The sequence below is a fragment of the Papio anubis genome, chromosome 5 (genome assembly GCF_008728515.1).
Source record: "Papio anubis isolate 15944 chromosome 5, Panubis1.0, whole genome shotgun sequence".
NCBI classification, from domain to species: domain Eukaryota; kingdom Metazoa; phylum Chordata; class Mammalia; order Primates; family Cercopithecidae; genus Papio; species Papio anubis.
In genome coordinates, this window is record NC_044980.1 from 48,808,395 (window position 1) to 48,833,597 (window position 25,203).

A 25,203-nucleotide genomic window follows, 5' to 3' on the forward strand; every position below is an offset into this window, starting at 1 on the left:
TGTGAAAGTGAAACAAAATTATGGACTTAAATTTCTGTCTGTGTCAAAAAAGAGTAAAATGCACCCTCTAGTGGACTTGTAAGCTCACAGAACACAAGAGAAATTTATTGGATTGTCAGAAGAATTACAACTCCGTCCCAGAAAATTCAGATTATAAAATAATAATATATGAGCATAGGGAAATTAATCTTAATTTTTCGACAATGTTTTTAAAAGAGCTAGGAAAATGTGAAACCAAATCTAGTTTGAATGTAGTTCATAACTAAAAGGAAAAGTGAACCTGAGGTCACACACACAAAACTTCTTTCTTAAATTCCTATGAATTGATTATACATCAGCTATCCAAAATAATCTGTTCAAATTATGTCTTATTAACTAATTATAACTTCAAATATGTAGAAGCATTAACACTGATAAAGTTGGGATTATTATTAGTTCAATTTCCGAATATTAAAACTACACTCAACTTACGAGCTGGGCATTCCAATGGCCTTCACAAAAAATCTGAAAAAGGACCTTTGTCCTTTTTCAAAGGAAAAGGATGAGAACCAATACTTGGGGTATACTTTTAACTCTATATGTTAATATTAAAAGGATTTAATTCTATGCATCTTTCTCCAGGATGACATAAGAAAAACGGTGTAAAAATACACACAACCTTATCAGATAAAATAATGTAATGACATGGAAAGAAGTCTGAAATATATGGTTAAACTAAAAAATGTAGTCACAGAATAATGGGTGGCATGATCTGATTTATGTTTTAAAAAATGTACACATGTGTACCCATGTTTGTGAACACATATGCATGTTAATTCTATAAACTTTTTTTTTTTTTTTTTAAAGGTCTCGCTCTGTCACCCAAGCTGGAACCCAGTGGCTCGCTCATGCCTCACTGCCTTGACCTCCTGGGCTCAGCCTCCCAAGTAGCTGGGAATATAGGCATGTGCCACCACGCCCAGCTAATTTGTATAATTTTTATAGAGACAGGGCTTCAACATGTTGCCCAGGCTGGTCTCGAAGTCCAGGGTTCAAGTGATCTGCCTGCCTTGGCTTCCCAAAGTGCTGGGATTACAGGTGTGAGCCACCACCCCAGGCTACAGTAAAGTATTAACATTTGTTATTTCTGGCAAGGAATATGCATTAGTAGCAAAAATAATAGAAGGGCATTTGACTATACTTCTATACTGTTAAGATGCTGTGAGCATTTTTAATTCAAAATAATCAAATATGGAATTTTTAAAGAAATCACAGTTATAATTAATTCAATTGTATGAAATGGAATTGTTATTTCACCAACTAGGACATTAAAAGGTTTGAGTAACAATATGAAATTTGATGTAGCTATTTAGTTTTTAAATCATGAGACTGGTATTTGGAAAAGAAAATTTTTTAAATGCCTTTATCACCAGAACACAATGTCTGATTCCTCTGATGATAATGCAAGCTGAAGTGGTATATAAAATCCTCTCTGCCATTTTTAAACTCTGGCAGAGACAGCTACTCCTTCCAACTGATAGTGTCTGACCAGATAACTATTTTCCTTTTTAAACTCTCAAATTCTATAATTTCTGAAGTGCTGAGATACTGTCATAGTTATGGAAGCATATTCTAGCTTTACGTTTTTATAGATCTAGCCTTAGCCACACAGCCTCATGGATACAGGTACTTTAAGTGAATAACTGGCCTTATTAATCTCAACTGGAAGTGGCCGAGTTGAACTAAAACGAAACACAGACACAGACACAGACATACACAGACAGACACACAGACACACACACACACACACACACAAATCAGTGGTATTACCAAACTACAACCACTAAGGAGCGCACTCACCCAATTTTAATTTGAGCATCAGACATGAAAAGACAGAAACAATATGTAAGCTTCGTCTGTCATTCTAATCTGAACACATAATATCTTCAAGTCAACAACTTAGTTAGATGGAGCAGGCTGGCCAAAAATAAATTTCTATTGTCAACACTTCTATGAAATTCTACTAGTCCCTTATAATGTGCCAGTGTTTCACTCTCTAATCATATATTGCCCAGCGCATAAATGTTTGCATTTAAACAAAACCCTTATTTTCTTCAAGTAATTAAAACTCTTTAATCTTTCATCTATTTTTCAAGCCTACTTCAATTAATATTTGTATTTAGACATTTGTCTAAAGTGAAAAGTGTCCCACCAGAGTATGTTGAACCTTGGTATCTTCCTTGTGAATAGAATTTAGCTGGACACATAGCCACACAACTAGAGAATGCAGTTTCCAGACTCCTTTGCAGCCAGGTATGGCCATATGACATCATTGGAACATGAGTGAAAATGATGTGTACAAAGGAATTGTTTGCTCTCCTTTTCCACTCTTTTTACTTCTGATCAGTTTGGTTGTGTCCCCACCCAAATCTCATCTTGAAATGTAGCTCCCATAATCCCCAGGTGTTGTGGGAAGGACCTGGTGGGAGGTAATTGAATCATGGGAGTGGGTTTTTCCCCTGCCATTCTCGTGATAGTGAATAAGTGTCACGAGATTTGATGGTTTTATAAAGGGGAGTTCCCCTGCAAATGCTCTCTTGCCTGCCGCCATGTAAGGCATGCCTTTGCTACTCCTTCCCATTCTGCCATGATTGTAAGTTTCCAGAGGCCTCACCTGCCATGTGGAACTGTGAGTCCATTAAACCTCTTTGTCTTTATAAATTACCCAGTCTCTGGTATGTCTTTAATAGGAGCATGAGAATGACCTAATACAACTTCCCTATTGGTAGAGCAGTACCCTGAACTATTAGAACATTATACAATTATCTTAATAGAAACAGTGTGCTGACAATGCATGATTAGACAGGTAGATGAATATACACACCAAAAAGGGGGAATACATCTAAGTATATACGTGGAATAACTAAAAAGTAGGAGCATTTTATGTAAATTAGTATTGTCTATTTAAAAGGAAAGAAGACTATTAATAAAGTCAGTAAAAACTCATCAAGAATAACACAATCTGAAACCTGGTACAGCGAATGTAAACTGTGTTTTTAAGACTGTTACTACCTGAGGGCACCACTTCAGCTGACTAGAAGAAATGAGGGTGATCCTTTGTAGAATTTGTCTTGAATTTGCCAAACCTTCAAAACTAATTTTTTAGCCAAAAATGATGTATCTATGGTTAACGTAGCATGTCAAAAAGCGGGAAACAGATGGATGACTCACCAAATGGGGCTGGGCAACCAACTAACCATATGGGGGGAAAAAGCAAAGTTGCATCCCTACTTCACTACTTACTCTAAAATAATTCCACAGGGATTTGAATTTCAAATATAAAAAACAAACACACAAGAGTACCAGAGGATGTTTACTATAATAATAATTTTTAAATCTTTATATTTTTAGGGGCGGGGAAGAGCATTCAAAGGATGAAGGAAAGCATCTGACCATTCTTTCCATATCACTAACTCCCCAACATCCTTCCTGGCATTATGGTTACCCCACCCCTGAGTTTAACAAAGTTAAAAAACAAAATGGGAGTGGAAAAAGAGGGAGCAACCCGGTCACTTAATTTTTCATGCCAAAGTCACTCAATTTTTTATAAGCCCAGATTCAGGGGTTGACACTTTGTGCCCGCGCAGCACTGCACGTGACCCCAGCACTACTAGCTCCAGTTTCTGAGCCTGAAATACTCTTTACCCTAAACCTGGCCCTAACACACACAAGAATCACAAAAAACAATAACAAAGAACCCAGCAACTGCTGAAACCCTGAGGAAGCCAACAGTGAGTGACCCCTTCCTGACTTCTAAAACCAGCTCCAAGTCAAGTCTGTGAACTTGAGTCTCGCAGGATGCCCCCTTCTTCCCATATCACTCTGCCAGAGACCATTTTTTAGGAACATAGAGCACTAGAATGAGTGGTTATCTCTAAAGCCATCTTAAGTTCATATTCTTCAGCAGCTCTGATTGAATAACCTGACGTTGACATTAAGCCAACTTCACAGACCAACTGTCACTTCAAAGAACAAGAAAAACCTTGAGTAAAGGTTAAATGAAAAGTGTTTTTCAAATCACTCGCCAAGGAAACAGATCAGGTTGTTGTAATAAAGAATGTAATCAACACATTTCATGAGCTAAAAAGGTATGCTCAGAAACAGGAACGCTTGACCCAGGGTAGACTGACTCTGTCAAAGGTTTGGGGCCTGATGTTTTGACTGGCAAAGAGAGAGATGAAATGAACTAACTCATTTTGACATTCAAGTTAGAGTTTTCTAATCCAATCCATAGCAATCATCCTGAGGCAAAATACCAAGGTGCCACTTTTATAGTCATTGATGGGGAATGAAACCATCAATGACTCTTCTAAGTAATACAGCAGTTGGTGAATGACAGAATCAAGACTCAGATGAGGCCCTCTGACTCTACAATCAAAGGTGTTTGACTCCATCCTCTAGCACCCTCCATGGTGGAAACAACATTTAGGTCAATTTATAACATCTGAAAAAGACAGACTAGCTGTACAACTATTAACAGATAGGAAATTGACTTACCTTGGGGCAATGACAAGAGAAAAGCCTTTTATGAATGCCTTTTTTTTTTTTTTTTTTCTGGAAAAGTAACTAACCCTATTATCCTAGGCATCAGATTTTAAAAATGGCATCTGAAGTATATAGTTCAGGTATCTCTTCCGCAGTAAAATAATGGTATGAATCAGTTGGAAAGGACTCTTTTCCACCCCCCAAATGTTAGTGTAGCTAAGATGATACACTTAAGATTTATGTGAGTAAAGAATCACCTGAAAGAAATGCTCAATAAATCTTTGGTTTCTCTGGATTGGCATAAGGGAGTCTGTGTCCCTGTAGAAGAGGCTTCCAGGGGTTCCCCAATATATATTCTCCTCTCCTTTGTAGTAAGAGAACTGGGTACATAGGCTTATGTGTTTTCCAGCCTCACTTGTAGTTAAGTGTGACCACATGTCTATGTTCTGAAATATGAGGACAAAAAGAGGTTAAATTCTAGAATGTTTCCTTAAAGAATGGGGGCATATTTTTTGCTCTTCTTCCTTTCTACTGTCTAAAATGTGGAAGTGATGGCTTTAGCTCAAATAACCATTTTGGACAATGATGTTTAAGCTACAGTTGCAGATAGTGAAGCGACAAGATAGGAGGCTGGGTCCTGGAAGGTTAGGAATCCCCACACTAGCCCTAGACTATTTACCTGCAAGTATGTTTCCCTGAGACAGAAATAACTTTCCAACTTGTTTGAGCTGTTGTTCTCTGGAGAGTAGAACTTAATTCTAACATATCACAGGCCTGGCGCGCTGGTTCACGCCTGTAATCCCAGCACTTTGGGAGGCCGAGGCAGGTGGATCACACAGTCAGGAGATGGAAATCATCCTGGCTAACACGGTGAAACCCCGTCTCTACTAAAAATACAAAAAACTAGCCAGGCAAGGTGGCTTGTAGTCCCAGCTACTCGGGAGGCTGAGGCAGGAGAATGGTGTGAACCCGGGAGGCAGAGCTTGCAGTGAGCCAAGATCGCACCACTGCACTACAGTCTGGGCAACAGAGCGAGACTCCATCTCAAAAAAAAAAAAAAAATCACCAATAATTTTTTTTGCTTTGTAATATTCAAGTTATCAATTAGCTCAAAAGGTGTCATTAAATCATCAAAATTTTAATTTACTTCAAATTATAAAATATTTTCCACAAGCACATGTCTGAGCATACATGCAGGTAGAGTGGGGACACTTGCAAAATTAAAAAGGATCAAAAGTCCCACTGTGAGGTACATCAAGTATCCTTGATCCACGCTTGCACAGAAACCTACTTAGGTCCTTTTCACAACACCTAAAAGATTGTGTTGCCTAACATACTGTATTGCAAGTGTTCATTTATGAGTTTACCAACACCATTCCCACTCCCTGCCATCTAGACTAGGAAGTTTCTGGTTCACCATCAAATCCTCAATGCCTAGCATTGTGCCAGGCAGTCAAAAAACTGGGTGAACATGTGAAAGACTGGCCTTCACAATAAGGACCCTTCTCATGATTTGAAATCCTCTCAAAGTACAGGTTGAAGATCCCTAATCCAAAATCCACAATGCTCTGAAATCTGAAATGCTCCAAAATCCAAAATTTTGTGAGCATTAACATGATGCTCAAAGAAAGCGTTGAAGGTTTTCAGATTTCCAATTTTTGAATTGGGGATGCTCAAACAGTTAAAGTATCTGCAAAAATCCAAAAGCCAAAACACTTCTGATCCCACGCACTTCAGATAAAAAACACTCAATTGGTACTAGTTAGATATGGTACCAAATGAGTTCTGAAATTACTCACATCCCATCAGTAATCTGACAATAAATAAACAATCATTTTAACAAAGTCTCCAAACTTCTGAATTATTAATGACACTTAATACTATATAACGACACTTAATCAAAGTCCCAATTCTTAACTATTTTACTAAAAATAAGCCTGCATATGTTTATACTGTTCTGTCCATAAAAAAAAGAAAAAATAATAAGCCAGGAGAACAACCAGTACCAGAATTATATTTAGATTACCCTGGTAACCTAGATTACCTTAAAAAATCTAATATCTAAAAAATCCCTAATCTAGATTACCAGAGTAATCTAAATATAATTCATCCAATGGTTGTGGTAGTAAAAAGATCACCCTGTATGTCATTATTATTCAGAATCATAAGGAAATAGACCACTCTACATAAGAATATTCTTTCTAAAATGTAATATACTCAGCCCTTTTGTCTTTTATTTCTTTACCTATAGAATGAAGATAATTATAGTCACTTCATAGGTTCTTTTTTTCCAAGACCACATGATTTTTAATGTGCTTCTCAAATAATACTCTCTCAATGAAAGGTAAAATAATAGTGCTTATTAAATAATTTGCTGCCTTCTTAAGTAGAATAAATTAAACATAATTCAATTTTTTGTTATGACTCATTAGAGTGGGTCATCTTAAAATAACTAATTATATAATTCCATGTTAAATCCAATTCCTTATATAATAGGCATGTGTAGACAAGATATGTAGCAACCACCTAAGGTTTAAAAAACATGAGCACATCTTGAAATTGACAAAAAGTCATATCAAATGTTCTCCTCTTTCAAGATTTCAGGATGTTGCAGAAAGAATGCCGTAACTTCTGGGGGTTCTGTCATCCACTGAGTTTGAGGACCAACTAGAACAATAATTTTGAATCTGTATTTCTTTTAAGACTAATCTTAATATCTAAGTCATAAAGGACTTGACAGAAGTATAAAGGAATAGCCTCACCTATAGCCTGAGCCACATACAAAGACAGAAATCGGGCTAAATGGCCTAGTCAAACACTGCACATAGTCTGGGTAAATACCCCAATTCCGGATGTCCTTACCTATCCCGATTAGCAAGATGGCCCAGCAATGCCTCCTGAGGGACCTATGTGCCCCTCCTCTTCTCCTGCATTACTTTTAACCTGTACACACACACACACACATAATTAAGTTATAATTTACATGTTAAATCCAGATGGTTTGAAGGGCTAAATGGTAAAGTAATAATGGTAACAGCAATAATAACAAGTATTTAGGGAATATATAGGGAAGTATTTTTACAATCCTGTATAGGTAAAGGCCTTCTATACCCTTCTTCTTCAACAGTGCCTTGATTGGTCCTAGGGGACCAATTGCTCCCACTCAGTCCACGTGGTTTGGGCCAGGATGAGCAACCTCAAACTCCGAAGATGAGCATGGGTGTGGGCCTGGCCAATTATGGTCTCATACACCCTCCTGGTCACAGGGTCTGTTCATGAATAGGACACATAACCTAAGCCAAGGCAATCAGAGGAAATGAGACTCTAGAATAAGGCTTCTGTTGAAACTACTGGGAACAAATATATTTTCTTGGAAGTGTTGCCGAGAGGCCAGAATGCAAACGCAGAGCTCTCGGCAGCCATCTTGCCAGCAGGAAGGGAAGCCTTGTCTGAAGACGGAGACAGCATAGAATGAGGCGGACCTGAAAAGGGGGTAAGGTAAGCAAGTCAGCTAAATGATGTCGCTCGTGTCAGAACTGCCTAAAGCTGCACTTACCCCTTTTTTTCCTAGGTCAGTTTGCAGTTTGGGGCTGCAACCAAAAATTATAATGAACACACCTCCTTAGAGCATTCCAAATGAAATTAAAATTGCAAAATTCACAAAGGAAAAAAAAACTCTTTGCTCATACCTTTTCAATATAGAGAATATAAATCAAGCTCTGAATACCAATCCCTAGATGTACACAATCTTACTAACCTAAAAATGTGACTGCCTGTCACAGTATGAAAAACATCCTCCTGTAAACATCGCTACAACGTTTGAATCATTTAATTATTTGAAGATTACATCTCCAAGTATCAACAATAATAGAATATTATTACCTGCTTAGGAATAGGCAGATTCAAAAAGATTTTAAAAGCAGGTGGCAGGCCATTAAAAACAATATGACAAATCATTTCTATAAAACTATTATTAGTGTCATGAAACTGTCCTGGTAATATCTTTTGGGAAAATACGCACCAAAGAATTCCTGAAAATATGCTGCTAAACCTTGATTACAGCCTTTTGTAAAGAGATGTAATCTAGGAAAACTCAAAAGCCTGTTATTTGTATAAATATAACATATTCAAGCTGACAAGCTGAAATTATCCACCCTTTGTATTCTCCTCATCTGCACAGACTGTGTTATAAACAAATCCTTGCTAGTCTAGGCACCAGTTGAAATCCCCCCCTCCAAAATGGAGGCTATGGAAAAAAGGCTTTTAATAAGTTGTAGCACAGATAGAAACACATGTAGGTGGTGACTGATAGCAAAGTATTAAGTTTTCTTATAACACTAAAAATTCAAATGCTTACAGTCCAGACAAAACAAAGTAGGGACCAAGGAAGTGGTTATTGATGACCATGTAATGAACCTGAAGGAACGAGTCCAAACCAAAGGGGGCAGCAGTCACTCATGAATACATCCTCCCAATTCTGATTTTTGAAAAGAAGCTAGAAAACAAATTTTGTGTGAAATATCTTGATATCCAAAACATGTGGCCCATTGGCCTCTAAAGTATTTTTCTTGACACACAATTTCTTAAAATTTGTCACAGACATTTAAGATCTAGAGATTTCACACAAAGTTTTGTAAGTGACTCTTGCCGCCCTGTCCAAGATGTAAGGATGAGAGATTCGGACCTAATCTCTAAAGAAGCTCAAAGTTAGGACTGAGCAAGTATGGGCTGGAATTTGAGCAAAGATCAAAGAGCAAGTATCCCAGCAGTTATGCACAAATCTCTAATTCTTAGATCTTAGACAAGTCATCTTCCCTCTCTGGGCCTGTTTCCATAAAATGACAAAACCAGATTAAGTAATAATATGAACATTTCCTTCAGCAATACAATTTTATCATTCTATAAGAAGTCCCTAAAATAGCATCCCTATAAGCAAAAATTCTAGATTTCATCCATATCTAATAATGTACAAAATAGTTTACAAAGGAGAAACACCCACTACCTGTTCATATTAGTAAACGAGTGTATAAAATAACTGACAAACTAATGTGCTTCACAGACCTGTGTATTAAGTAGCTTCGTGAATTTTATGAAGTTTTTCATGTCAAATACCATTAGAGAAAGCACACTCAAACTCAAAATCTCACAATCACACAGAAAGGGTCTTTATCTGTAGGAAATATGGAACGGAACTACTGAACAAAATAAATGTATTTTAATACCACTCCCTAAAACACGGGAAGGAATTCTCTCCTATATACACCCAAAAGTTTTTCTGAAAAAGGGGAAAAAAAGGTGAAATCACAAAATCAAACACAATAAAGGTCAAGCTAAAGAATCATCTAGACAGGCAGCAATATCGTAACTTTCTGTTTTAAATATAAAGTAATGGGCTTTCAAATCAGAAATGCAATTTGATAGAAAGGCCATTCTACCAGGCTCTGGAAATTGAGTCCAAGGCGGACACTATCTGCCTCTCTCCAGCACTGTCCCTCCCCATCATTATTACCATTAATGATTTCCCTAATTCTACACATCAAGTAAACAAAGAAAAAGGTAACCATAAAAAAAAAGAAGGTTAATCATCAGCATTTATTAAAAATTATAGCACTGCTGTTTTTTTCAGCATTTTTAAATTTGAAATTTTTGATATTAAAAGTATAATTTTAATGTTATTAATATCAATATTAATTTTCAATGTGTGCTATTTCTAAAATGAAGAAAATACTCTAATAATGATCCCAAGTAAATTTTCTTTATGGAACCAGAATCAACTCAGCAGGAGAGGAATATTCTTCTGTCTGGGTATAATTATATTTGGGACTGCCTGCATTAACTTCAGTCTTCCCTCCCACTATCTTTATAAATTTAATTTTATGATAGTGTTCTATTCCTTTATCTTACTTCTCTAAGATAAGCTCTAAAAGAAATCTTTAAGAATGTTTTATAATATTCATAAGAAATTAGTAATTCTGGATTTGTAACTAATAACCACTGAATCTTAGCAGGAATTATGCAAAAGAAAATCTATGGAATAGTATGTGTCAAACAAATAGTCACACCTTGCTTGCCTTATTCAACTGGGCAGAAATCAGACTAAGTGAAAAATTTTAAAAACTCCTTTCAGGTTAAATGAGCAGACACTTTTTGAATTAACAGAATTCTAATTTTTTAAATCTCTTAAAAGAGACAATCTGATATATTAACAAAAGAACAAAACAGAAGCCTGGTGATCTGGAATCAGGTACCAACTGGTGCTACTGCTAACTGGCTATGATGTAACTTCAGGCAAGTTCAGAAATGCTCCCTGGGTCCTGAGCACTCTTGCTCTGTGAAATGAGGATGTGGACTTTTTTTTTTTTTTTTTTTTTTGAGATGGAGTTTTGCTCTGTTGTCCAGGCTAGCATGCACTGGCGCAATCTCAGCTTACTGCAACCTCCGCCTCCTGAGTTCACGTGATTCTCCTGCCTCAGCCTCCCAAGTAGCTGGGATTACAGACATTCGCCACCATGTCCAGCTAATTTTTGTATTTATAGTAGAGCTGAGGTTTCACCACATTGGCCAGGCTGGTCTCAAACTCCTGACCTCAAGTGATCCACCCACCTCGGCCTTCCAGAGTGCTGAGATTACGGGCACGAGCCACTGCGCCTGGCCTAGGGTGTGGACTTCTGAAGTCCATCATAATTCTATGATAAGCCCCTTTCTGATAATATTGAATCCATTTGATGTGATAATTAAAATAGGTCAAAGAGTTATCAACACTGCACCCCTTCGTCAGCTCTTCATTGTATATCCACTCAGGGGAAGTGTCACTGATAGATTTCCAAGACTTAATCCTTTAAATCATAACAATGTCCCAGAAACATTAGGTGTGTCCTAGAAAGTCTATAAATATCTTCACTCACTTTTTTTTTTTTAAACAAAACTGCCTTCCCTTCTTCCTCCTTTTCTTTTTCTCTGTCAAATTAAAATATTTCCCTCAAGGTGAACTTCACAAATAAGGGTCTACAATCTCTTCTATGCTCCCTTATTCTGGGTTTTCTTTTCATTAACATGAAGCTATTCTCATCTACACGATCCCTCCGACGAACTTGCCCACTCCCTACATTTCAGAAGACACTCCCAAAGCTCTTGCTCTATAGCCCCAACCTATCCCCCAAGCTTTAGACTCTCATAGAAACTATGTGTTGTACAAAGCCACATGGACATCCCATGGATGCCTCAAACTCAACATGTCCAAAACTAACCTCCCCCAAACATGTTCCTCCTCCCAAATTCTCTATCCCACTTCACAGCACCTCATGCCCACCACCATCCCCGGCACCCAGCCAGAGTCGGGGAATCTACCTCACCACTCCTCCTTCTCTCTGACTCAACATACATGATACACAGACAAGGCTTTTATCTCTTACATATGTTTTGAAACTGCCCCCTTCTCTCTCTCTATCCCTGCGACCATCACCAAGTTCAGGTAACTTTTCTTTTATTCACATGTTTCCATCAAGCTTAGGTACTTACCACCTCCTGCTTGGGAGGCAAAACCTCTTTTTATATACAAAGCGTATATACACACAGTACATAAAACATATACACAGTATCTCTGTGGTATTAAAATATCATAAGGGAGAGGATGATTAAGAAAAAAATGTCTAAAAAGACCAGGATGGTCAGGGAAGTATAATGATGAAAAGGTTGAGAAATACTACAGTTATTAGATTTATAGCTCCTTATCAGCAAAGACTGTATAAATGCACCTGATAAAAGCTCTAAGATAAATAATTCAAATTAAAATAATTTGCATTTTTGTTTTCTCCAAAAATTTCTTTTGTATCTTGGATATTAAGTGTAATTTTCCCCCTGCCAAAGGGATGATGCCACTGGATAGTCATGAAGGTGAAGAATTTCCTATTAAAAGTAACCTAGAAATTAAGGAGTTAAAGGTGTTTTTTTTTTTTTTTTTTTTTTTGAAGGAAATTGTTTTTTAAAACACATTATAAAATATGTGTGAGAAAGTAGGTAGGACTGAATTAAGATTGAATAGTTATTTATATCTGTTTCCTGTTTAGCCTTTTGACAATGTTCAGCTCCATATTTTATAGTCGGCTTTGGATAAGGCTTCCCAGAATAACCTTGATGTGGGGTCGGCTGGTAGGGAGGACCCCAGAACTACATCCTGCAATTCACACCCTATGAACGCATACTCTGCTAAACTCAACAACTTCAAAACAAAAACCAAAATGTCACTGTCCCATTTCCTCTGCAAACCCTGTTTTCAAACTCCAAAACACAAAGAATGGGAGGAAAGAAAGAGAAAAAAAAAAAAAAAAAAACCTGAACATGTTTAGAAACAAAGGCACATTGTGAGGTACCATTAAGAGTCCTCTCATATTTTTTTAAATTCAGCCAAAAATTCCCCTTCAAAATCTGAAAAATGAAACAGGTGAGTCTATGAGAGAAACAAATATCACATTAGCAGCATATTTTTGATGTGTATAGAACATCCTTACTCAATATAACATATTAATTTATGGACAAATGCTTGTCAGGTTGGGCAGTTATAAAAATGAAAACCTCAAGTCACAGAAAAAAAAAATGAAATAATAAAAACCTAACAACAGCAGAGCAACTTCCATGAATGGGGAGACTTGGTGAATGTGAAGGAGAAAAAGATGATGGAGCTTTTTACAGCACGGAAGACAAAAATTCCTAGCTTTGGAAGGTCTCTGAAACATGAGGGCACATTTGATTAAAAAAAAAAAAAGATAAAAACAATAAAGGGAAGCAAGCTGATGGTAAAGACCAGATTCTTAATACACCATCAAAAATGGAGGGCTTCTAGTAACCTGCTATGAACTAAATTGTATCTTCCCCCAAATGTATATGTTGAAGCTCCAACCCCCAGAGTGATGGTTTCTGAAGATGGAGCATTTGGGAAATAATTGGGTTTTGAGAGGTCATGAGGGTTGTCTCACTCCGAATCAAAGTCAAACCAACAAAACTGTCTTTTACCATGACCAACAAGACCATCTCTCTTCACCATCCTATCCCACCCACCACCAACCTTACCCATCTCCATCTTCTCTTTCTCAGGCTCACTCTCCTGCAACCATTCTTGGCCTCCTGACTGTTCACTGACTAACCAAGGTTGCTCTGATTCAGGATCTTTACAATACTGTCTCCTCTGCCTAGAAAGGACTTCCCTCCACTGTCTGCATGGCTTACTCCTATAGCTTCTTCTCTTACAGGGAAATAAATTTCTCTGACTCCCATCCCATACACTCTTTTTTCTCACTGCCTTATTAATCACCAGAGCCCTTACCATCATCTGACATCCTTTCATTTACTTATTTGCTAATAGTAGGTCTTCTCTACTAGAATGTAAGTTCCATGAAGGCAAGAATTTTGTCTAGCTCATCAGAGCAATGTCTTAGACATACTAGGTGTTCTTTAAATATTTGCTGAATGAGTTTGTCTTGCTCATCTCTGAATTGCTAGTGCTTGGTGCTAGCTGTATATATGTTGAACGAATGAGTATTCAGAGGAAGCAAGTCATGGGAATAGATGAATTCACTCCTCAAGTCAGAAGAAGAGAAAAAGGCCAAGCATGGAACACTGGGAGACTGGTAATACTTAAAAAATGAGACTGATGGCTAGGTGTGGTAGCTCACGTCTGTAATCCCAGCACTTTGGGAAGCCGAGGAGGGAGAATCACTTGAGCCCAGGAGTTCGAGATCAACATGGGCAATGCCGTGAGACCCCGTCTCTAAAAAAAATAATAATAATAAAAAATTTTTAAAAAGAATCAGTGACGAAAAAGAAGCCAGTGGAGGAGACAGAAGGAGAGCAACAGAAGAGCAACCCAAAAATCAGAAGAAAAATTAGGATAGCGTATTGTGGAAGCCAAAGGAAAAACATCAGTAGTGTCGTAACTTGGTAGACAGGATGGGGGCTGAGAAGAAGTGGATGCATATAAAATTAGTTGAGCTGAGGTAGTACAGTCCAACTATGACCCAGTTGCAGTTGGCTAAAAAAAAGAAGTGGAGGTAGAACTGGCGATGTACTTCTCTTTTAGAAAGTCCATCAGTAAAGAGAAGGAAGAGTCAAATGTGCAATGGCAGGGAAATAGAGCAGAGAAGGTATTTTTCAGAATAGAAGACACTTGAGTCAATGAAGAAGGAAAGACAAAAGAAGATATAAGAGGAAGTGAAGGTAACAGAAAAAAGTTCAGAAGGGAACGGGAAGAGCAGAGGTAACCAATTAACCTTGGGAATAAGGAAGGAGAGAGAGAGGTAACAATATACAGAAACACTGGAAGGAGAGGAAAAGTGCAAGAATTCCTGTCTCTAGTTTCTGGGTGAAGGAGTTCATGAGGTCATTTCTGAGAGTAAGAAAGGAGAAGTGTGGTTGTGGTTAAGATGAAAAAAAAAAAAAAAATCTTTAACAGCTGTAGAAGAAAAGAAGGAAATCAATCCCTAGTTGTCTAAGGAATACACAGAATTCCTAAGGCACGACAGAGGAGCCAGGAGAGCTTGTAAGTCATTAATCAGTATCAAAGCCAGCCAACAGGGCTTTAGCACACAGCAATTGGCAGCCTGCCAGGAGAAAAACTGAGTTAGAGTGGCTGTGCCTGGGATTGCATTTCAAGAGTCCTGTGGAGAATATATTCAATGACTGGTCACAGGGTGTGTCAGGCCATTTTTGCATTGCTATCAAGAAATACCTGAGTTTGGGTAATTTATAAGCAAAGAGTTTTCTTCCTGTACGGTTCTGCAGGCTTTACAGGAAGCACGGCACTGGTATCTGTTTCTGGTGAGGTCTTAGGAAGTTTACAATCATGGCAGAAGGCTAGTAGGGAGCAGTTCCGTCACATGGTGGGAGTGGGAGCAAGAGGTGGGGGTCGAGGGAGGCACCACACACCTTTAAACAACCAGATCTCCTGAGAACTCACTATCATGAGGACGGCACCAAGAGGATAGCACCAAATCAACCATGAGAAATCCACCCCTACGATCCAATCACCCCTACCAGGCCCCACCTTCGGCACCAGGAACCACACCTCAACATGAGATTGGGGGGACAAACACCCAAACCATATCACAGGGCTTCTGGCTGAGCAGGGAAATAAAAGCAGCAGGTGTGGGTGAGGCTGACAGAATTGGAGAACAGGGAAGAGATCAGATTTTCAAAATCAGCATGATGATGAGAAGCAAGTTGAGTTAAAGTTGGAGAAGCAAATACCTGATTTTGCAGTCTCTGAAGTGGGAAGAACAAGGTTCAGTAAGTTCTGAGGAGGAGAAATGAAGGTCGCTAAGAGATGAAGGTCTATGATTTTGGTGGTCTTGATGAGAGACATGACAGTGGAAAGAGGGAGAAATACAGGGACATGGGTAGTAGGGACGGGATCAAAAAGAACACCAAGAGCTGGTAACAAAGGGCTGTTGAAGACGAGCAGAGTCCACAGGTCCTGGGGGCAGCCTGGAGGGAGAACCATGTTGGCTGTGAAATGAACTGGAAATCCCACATCTTCTGATCCCAGAACAACCCAGCTCTGGAGAGATCTAGACTTACAAGTAGGCACAACGAAGGTCACTAGGGTCACCATTTTAGTCTATCTGAAACACAATTCACTCTCTGAAAGAAGTTATAAAAAGCAAGGTCCACCTCCTAACAGTGACAGGTTAACCTTATTTAACTAAATATAGTTTTACTATATTTAGTAATCTACCTTCAAATGCTTTCAATCAAATTTTATATTAAATTAAATCAGCCTATCTTCCTAATTATTAAGCATGGCTTGGAAAAGCTGAAGAAAACACAACACTGCTAATTTGCACAGAGGCTTAGAAAGTGATTCACTTGAAAGCCCCTCCCCTAATTTAGGTAAGAACGAAGAAGCGAAGGAAACAATGATGTAAAGCTTTAATTACTGGCTAACACTTTTTATGATAAAACACACACTGCAAAATTCTAAGGTGGCCAAACAACTCTTACGCATGCTCTGAACTTTAATGCAAAGAAAGAGATACGTCTGTAGGCTTTTGACAAACATCTAGGTATTTTCATTTAATTTTCCTACTCTTGTTTGTTGAGTATGTTTTTCCACAAACAATTAAATTAAGAAAAGCTAGGCTTTTAAAAAAGTAATTGAATATTAGCATTAGTCAACAGCAACAGTTTGTAATATGGTATTTCCACTGCAGCACCCAGAGATGGCAGAAAACGGAAGCTGCTGATAAACTGTACTGGCATCTTATCTGTACCCTTACTAGATTTCTAAAGTTTATTTAAATGGTTATTCTGTATTTGTGTCTCACAAAGGGATGTCATCAGAACTGCCACCTAAGGAGCTATTCCTAAAGACCTCAAACCTACTGATTCAGAATCTCCAAGAATAAGGCTCCAACAAGTAGATTTTATCTTCCTCAGTATCTACCACACTGTCCTGTTTAAGAACACCTGTAGTTTAATAAGGTAAGCATGAAATGTCCCCAATTAAGAACACCATCAGCTTTACAGCAGTGGTTCTCAAGCCTTATCTGCACAATAGAATCACCCTGGAGGACATTAAAAAATCCCAATGCTAGGCCACACCACAAACCAATTAGCACATCAGAATCCCTGGGGTGAGACCTAGATATTGGCCTTTTGCTGCCCATAGGATTCCCATAGTCAATCAAAGTTGACAACCAGTGAAGCAGAGGACCACCTCAAGCAACTGTTTAATGAATAAATGAAAAAGACTAATTTATAATTCTCTCAATTTTTCCCTATTGAACACAAGAAATGATACTCCACACTATCAGCAACACGCAGATAGGATCAAAGGGCTACAGACCTTACAGTAACCAGAGAGACTGTCTATGAGTCATCAGGCAGACATCAGAAACCAAACTAAGCAGGTGGCAATGTGTTAGGAAACTCCTGAATGCATTTAACATTTAGTAAAAGGATCTCGACATCACTCCAGGTAAAAGGAATGTGGATCTAAGGTAAATTTTCTTTATGGAAGAGACTGCCTCATTAAGTCACCTTGTGCAATCCAGTTCATTTCTTCAAACCTTTCTGTTGCAAAACAGCATCAAGAAAGTTCTGAAGTCCAGGTTTTAGTACTTATTTTGTTCTTTTTAAAAGGAAAACACTTGCTGCTTAGAAGTTCATCTATGCTTTTGCTCCCTGGACGTTCTGAAGTTTCAGCGAACAAGTCTTTAATAAAGATACCATGCATTTAACAAAGGACAAGATTTCTCTCACCACTTTAACCACCAGCAGGCTTCATGTCACAGGATGAGGGTCCATCAGGATTGGTCAAAATGATGTCTAAAAGGAAGCAGCTGAGGCAAAATTAACATATAGAGTTTATTTGGGCCAAGGCTGAAGACTGCAGCCAGGGACACTTCCAAGTTGCCTTGGGGGTGCTCCAGAGAAAACAAGAGAGAACAAGTTTGTTTTGTTTTGTTTTTTTGGAGACAAGGTCTCACCCTGTCACCCAGGCCGCAGTGCAGTGGCCCAATCTCGGCTCACTGCAACCTCTGCCTCCTGGGCTCAAGCAATCCTTTCACCTCAGCCTTCTGAGTAGCTGGGACCACAAAGGCGCGCGCCACCATGCCTGGCTAATTTTTTTTATTTTTTGTAGAGACAGGGTTTTGCCGTGTTGCCCAGGCTGGTTGCAAACTCCTGAGCTTAGGCGATCCACCCGCCTCAGCCTCCCAAAGTGCTGGGATTACAGGCATAAGCCACTATGCCTGACTGAGAGGTCAAGTATTTTTTAAAAAGCAAGAAGCAGGAGAGGGGACAATTACAATCATTGTTCACCAGGAATTCTCATTGTCTTACAAAAATAACACTGATTATTGGCTACACATTGTTGAACTATAGGGTATATGGCATTTTATGGCTTCTTGGCATCAGTCAGCATAGCGGTCAAATAGCAAGTGGCTTCAAGAGGAGTGGCATGACTGCTATTTCATTCCAATGCCTCTCTTGGGCCTGAAAATTTAAAGGGGCTCATGTTCTTCAAATAATGGATTATGAAGCTGGGTCATACCACTTCCACAGGGCACCAAGAGTAGCCCAAGTAATCAACATGTAACCCCATGTAATCAACACCAGCCCAGGGAGCTGTGAGTAGAGGTTAGGAAGATTGAAGAACTGATAAAAACAAAGTACCACCAAATGAAAATCTACACTCACTGAATTCAAACACAAGTGGGTTCCCTACCAAGCCTCAAGAGAAAACTGGAAATAGGTTAATTTTAAGGTTACAGTTACTTATGTAATTGACTTAAGGGATCAGATTTTTTTTTGAGACAGGGTCTCACTCTGTCACCCAGGCTGGAGTGCAATGGCATGATCACAGATCCCTGCAGCATCGACCTCGGAGCTCAGGTGATCCTCCCACCTCAGCCTCCCAAGTAGTTGGGACTACAGGTGCACACCACCAGGTCCAGCTAATTTTCCTATTTTTAAAAGAGATTGGATTTGCCATCTTGCCCAGGCTGGTCTCAAACTCCTGCGCTCAAGCAACCCTCCCGCCCTGGCCTCCCAAAGTGCTGGGATAACAGGCATTAGCCACCATGCCCAGCCCAGATGATACATTATAAGTACTTACATAAGGTTAAGAAACCAGTGAGATTATTTTCCTAAACTAAAAGAACTTCCACAAATTTTGGCAGTCTTTGAAGATCACTAACAAGTTTCTTAAGACATGGGAGCACTTTAAGATAGGAGCTGGGGAGTGATGAAATAGAGCCAGAAAAACTGGACTCTATTCTGCACAAATTTTCTTTCAAAATTAAGAAAATCTTTTGCACATTAAAAGAAGGCTCTTCAAACTGTTTCCGTGGATCACTGATTCTCTGTGACTTGAACAGTCATTCCACTACCCAAAATCAGATAATGAAGATCCTTTGTCAGCTAACACAGGAGAATAGTTAAGAAGATTGTTGTCAATTTCATGATGCACTCACATTTTGTAACCTTGGGTACTTGCTATATAGCTTGTCTACACAACCCTTTATTATATAAGGAGTCTGACTATGACAAAATTATACATTAGCTACTTGAAGCTTATTTTTTTAACATTTTGAGGTATCACAGGAAGAATGCTAAAACTTCTAGGGGCTCTGTCACCACTAAATGAATTTGAGGACCAACCAGAGCAATAGTCTGTGGTCTGTATTTTCTTTTATGACTAATCTTAATACATAAGTCATAAAGAACTTGACAGGAGTAAAGGCATAGTTTCTTTTAGTACGAGAGTTCTAAATCACAAAGACCCTCATGATGCTTTTATGAAAAGGATCCTTTCAATTCCCTAGCACCTTGTCTAGTGTCTGGCATGTAGTAGGCCCTTCGTAAAGTGGTTTGACCTGAAGATGGAGACATAAGCACTGTTAAGTGTGTGCTTACACGAGTTATGTGGCTGGCACAGCCTTGCTTTCCTCATCCAGAAAAGATCAACAGGGGAGAGGGGCAGGGGATAAATGTTATCACAAAATTGTTTACATAAAGTTTAATAGGAACTTAGGATTTGCAAATCATATTAGTGAAGGTTGATTTTTGCATTAGAGCAATTTAAATCCTTACTCCAGTCCCGTTGTGATCTGAATGTTTTTCTATCATGCCTGTTTAGAGACAAGATCTGGAAACATGGGACAGAGTACAGCTAACCACCTTGGCCAATTATAGGCATGACCTTGTAACCTTGTTTTTTCATTACTCCAATCCTTCAATTCCAGGAACTTATGTTCCCAGGAAAAGCTAGTTACTGAAATGAACACACATATAATTAGTTTAGAGAATGTTCCAAACTCTACTCCACGTCATTTTTTTTTTTTTAATCTTGCAATTACTCTTTGTTTTAAAGGCTGGAAAGGGAAGTTTAAAAGGAAAGTGCCAGAAACAAAGGAGAATGTTTAAAACATACAAATCACCCTATAAACATAAAAAATTTTAATTCACTGGTAGTAAAAGATGCAAATTAACAATTACTTACTATTAACTCGATAAATCCACAAGATACTTTATCTTAGGTAGTGAACATTTTGTTTCGTCTCACTTTAAATTATAACATCTAGAGTTGAGATAAGGAGGTGAAGAAAAGGATAGTCTCTCTCTTACTAAGCTGGTGGAAGTATAAACAACAGGTTGAGCACACCTAATTGGAAAATCCAAAATCTGAAATGCTCCAAAATCCAAAACTTTTTGAGCGCTAACATGATACCACACGTGGAAAATTCCACAGTTGAACTCATGTGATGGGCTGTAGTCTAAAACAGTCAAAACTTTGTTTCATGAATGAAATATTTTAAAATATTGTATAAAATTACTTCCAAACCCTCAAAACTACACAAATACATGGAAATTAATATCCTCCTGAATGATTTTGGGGTTAACAAATCAAGATGGAAATTTAAAAATTCTTCGAGATAAATAATAGTGACACAAGTTTTCAAAACCTCTGGGATACAGCAAGAGGAAAGTGCTAAGAGGAAAGTTTATAGCACTAAATGCCAACATCAACAAGTCTGAAAGTTCACAAATTGACAACCTAACATCACACTTCAAGGAACTAGAGAAAAAACAAAAAACCAAACCCAAAGCTAGCAGAAGGAAAAAAAAATAACAAAGATCAGAGCAGACCTAAATGAAACTGAAACACAAAAGATTAATAAAACAAAAAGTTGGTTCTCTTAAAAGATAAAACTGATAGACCAGTAGCTACACAAACCAAGAAAAAGAAGAGAGAAGGTTCAAATTAGTTCAATTAGAAATGAAAACGGAGACATTACCACTGACACCACAGAAATACAAGAGATCGTTTGAGACTACTATGAACACCCCATGCATACACACTAGAAAATTTAGAAGTAATGGATAGATTCCTGGAAACATATGACCCTCCTAGCTTGAATCAGGAAGAAATAGAAACCCTGAACAGAACAATATGCACAGTAAGATCAAATCAGTTATTAAAAAAAAAAAAAAAGCCAACAACATAATCACAGGACCAGGCAGATTCACAGCTGAATTCTACCAGACATTCAAGAAAAATTGGTGCCAACCGTACTGAAACTATTCCAAAAGACTGAGAAAGACGGAATCCTCTCTAACTCAGTCTGTGAAGCCAGTATTACTCTAACAGCAAAAGCAGGAAAGGATGTTAAAAAAAAAGAAAACTACAGATCAATTTCCCTGATGAACATAGATACAAAAAACCTCAACAAAATACTAGCAAACAAAATCCAACAGCACATCAAACAGACAATTCACCACGATCAAGGCAGGGTTCATCCCAGGGATGCAGGGATGGTTCAACATATTCAAGTCAATAAATGTAATTCATCACATAAACATTGTTTTTAAAAAAACATATGATCATCTCAACAGACACAGAAAAAGCATTCAATAAAATCCGGCATCCCTTTATGATAAAAACCTTCAACAAACTAGGCATAGATGGAACATACCTCAAAATAATAAAATCCATCCATATATGACAAACCCACAGCCAACATCATACTGAATGGGGAAAAGTTGAAAGAATTCCTCCTAAGAACTGGAACAAGACAAGGAAGCTCACTTTCACCACTTCTGCTAAACATAGTACTGGAAGTCCTAGCCAGGGCAATCAAGCAAATGAAAGAAATAAAGGGAACCCAAGTTAGAAAAGAGGATGTCAGACTATCTCTGCCAACGATAAGTGAATTCAGTAAGGTCTCAATTTACCAAATCAGTTTACACAAATCAGTAGCACTGCTATACACAAAAAGCGACCAAGCTGAAAGTCAAATCGAAACCTCAACCCGTTTTACAGTAACTACAAAAAATAAAATACCTAGAAATACACTTAACCAAGGAGATGAAAGATCTCTGCAAGGAGATATATAAAACCCAAAACCCAAGCTCAGCAGACGGATCAAAGCCAACAGTTCACCAAAGAGGAACACACCCCTAAGGAAGCCAACGTTTGACTTCTGACCTGAGCTGCAAAGATAAACTGGGCCAAATTTCTCTCTATTAGGAATTCCTATTTGGAAGCCAAGTCGTGCTTGTAGGCTCTGGATCTGAGGCACTATGAATCAGGGTCAGGACCAGTGATCATGTGGAATGTGGAGCCAATTTCAACATAAATAAGCAGATACGTTGTTTGATGTATTTTTATTTTAATCATATATTACTTTCAAAATTAAAAGCAAATGCGAAAACATTTGGTAAGAAATAACCCAAGTATCTGATTACATGTCAGAGAAGAGGATACTAGTTTCCTGTCGGTGAATACCACCTGCGTCTATTCCAAGCCCACACAAAGAAAGTGCTGGAGGCAAAACAGGGATAGGTACTTGTTTTCAGACCACAATTGTTGGTTTCTGCTTTCCTGTTGGTTTTTTTCAAAGCTGCATATAAACACAGGAGTATTGACTTATTACTGCCATAACAAAAACACCTTGTATTTGCAAAACATACTTAAGTGGAGGTATGGGAACTGTTTTGTAGACACTGGCTAAGTCAGACACACAGTCATAGAACCACACGGGCTGCTGTGCTCAAAGCACTTTAGAAATCAACCCATCCTGGCCAGGAGCAGTGGCTCACGACTGTAATCCCAACACTGAGGGAGGCAGAGAGGCAGGAGGATCGCTTGAGTCTGGGAGTTTGAGACCAGCCTGGGCAACATAGTTAAGACGTCGTTTCTACAAAAAAAAAAAAAAAAAAAAAAAAATTATGAGTGAGGCATGGTGGTGTGCGCCTGAAGCCCAAGCTACTCCAGAAGCCTGAGGCAGGGGGATCGCTTCAGCCTGGGAGGCCAAGCTGTGATTATGCCACTGCACTCCAGCCTAGGCAATGGAGTGAGACCCTGTCTCAAAAAGAAATCAACCCATCCTCCCGTTACAGATGGATACTCATGGAGGGACGTCGAGTTTTTACGTTATTCCTGTGCTATGTCTGTCTAACCCCATTTTTTTAAGGGATTTGAAGCAGCTTATAATCATAGAGAAAATCAAGGTGCTGGGAAAAGAGCAATTACTAATCCTTAAAGAACTACACTCTAAGATACAGTCCACCTTCTCTTGGAAGGAAGTCCTAGATCACAAGCTGATCCTAATTCAAATATAATTCCCATACTGCCCCTAGAATAGCTCCAGAATATACAAATTCCCCAGGGCACTTAATTCTTGCTGGGGCAAAAAGTCCCCAGTGCAGCTCAACGCCCTCTGGAATAATAGAAAGCCACCTAGAACAGAAGTGGAATGGAAGGAGAGGGGCATGAAATGAAAAACTTAAGATTCTCCCTAAGATTCAGTGATCAAGCCAAAGCTGCCAAGAAACACGAAGATTACAGGCCCAAAGCACCCACCCTGAGCCCCTCCAGGCTAAGCTGAGGTGGGGAGACAAGGGCAGTGTCATGGAAAGGGAAGAACATGACACCAGAGGTGGTTGCCTCAGGCTCTGTAAGGAAAACACATGTTTTGAAACACGAACAGCCATGTAGACCAATTCAAAGAAAGGGGCAAGACTGTATTCAGTCTAGACAGCTATTTCAACCCTCGTTGTCCAGTGGAGACACTCTCAATCCAGCCAAACTATCCCCTTGGCTCTCAATTTAGGACAGAGAGGCCTACAAGTGATTGGATGATTAGAGAGCCTAACACGGTGCACCTATGATCATTCATCTTGGACCCAGCATTCATCAGGCCTCTAAACAAAGAACAGAATAGCCTGGGGTGAACCATGGGCAGTCACTCATTTGAATAGGCAGGACTCACTCACCCCACACACACATACATACTCACATATGCACACACACATAAACTTAACCTTGGGGTTGGCTGCTGTCAAACAGTTCTGTCATCCATTCCTGATGATTCATGCCAGAGGAATAGATATATAAGGAAACTAGAAAACTACAAATCATCCCTAAATCATTTCTTTCCAGGAATGAGGATGTGATTTTGCAGCAACTCAATATTTCTATTAGCTTATTTATCTCACACATCTTCTCCTTCCCAATACTGAAACTAGTTGAAATTCCCTGAAGTGATGGCAAGTGAAAGAAACAGGTTAGAGATGAGTGGTAAAAAGAAACAGTCCCGGATTTTAACAGATTTTCATGGTTGGGAGGTCATCAAAATTCAGACATCCAAAAATCAACCATATCTACAGACCCCTACACTGCAGGGGAGGTAAATGACTACAACAACTCTTCTGTATCTCAGAGAACATACAGGCATAACGAATGGCCAGTAATGTGTTATCTGACAAATAGGACAATCAGTAGTATATAACATTATCACATGGTCTTACAACATCATAGCAAAATTGTAACACTGCTTTACAATGAGCAAAAATCCTTTTCATTCCTGGTCAGCAACTTGACTGTTATACAGATACCCAATATTTAAAAAATCATGGAAAAGGATGTCTACCCAAAACACTTAGAATTTCCACCCCTTTTACTGTTACAACTGATTCGGTTAATACAGACAAACAGGAATGCAGGAAATGCTAGAATTCATTCGTCAACCTGAAATAATTTCCCCAAATAAACCGTGAATGTGTCAGATTTCAAGAGTGATGCAAACCATTGTCCAAGCCCATAGTCTCAGAGGAAAGCACATTTATTAAAGCACGTTAATGTTCCCCCGGCCATGCTACCGTGAGGTAATCAGCATGCGCATC

The 25,203-nt window shown here is 38.7% G+C and overlaps 1 protein-coding gene across 3 annotated transcripts in view; it reads right to left on the reverse strand.

The window, feature by feature from the left end:
- ARL15 (ADP ribosylation factor like GTPase 15) overlaps positions 1–25,203 on the reverse strand; it is a 394,521-nt gene that overhangs the window by 319,315 nt on the left and 50,003 nt on the right. The window contains exon 1 of one of the 3 annotated variants that reach the window (XM_017959531.3): positions 4,782–5,391. The exons of 1 other annotated variant lie outside the window; for it this stretch is intronic. In XM_017959531.3, coding sequence (XP_017815020.1) covers positions 4,782–4,961 — 180 coding nt within the window. In that variant the 5' untranslated portion in view covers positions 4,962–5,391. Of the gene's footprint in view, positions 1–4,781; positions 5,393–25,203 lie in introns of those variants that run through there. One more of the 3 variants, XM_021939362.2, reaches the window with a different exon arrangement.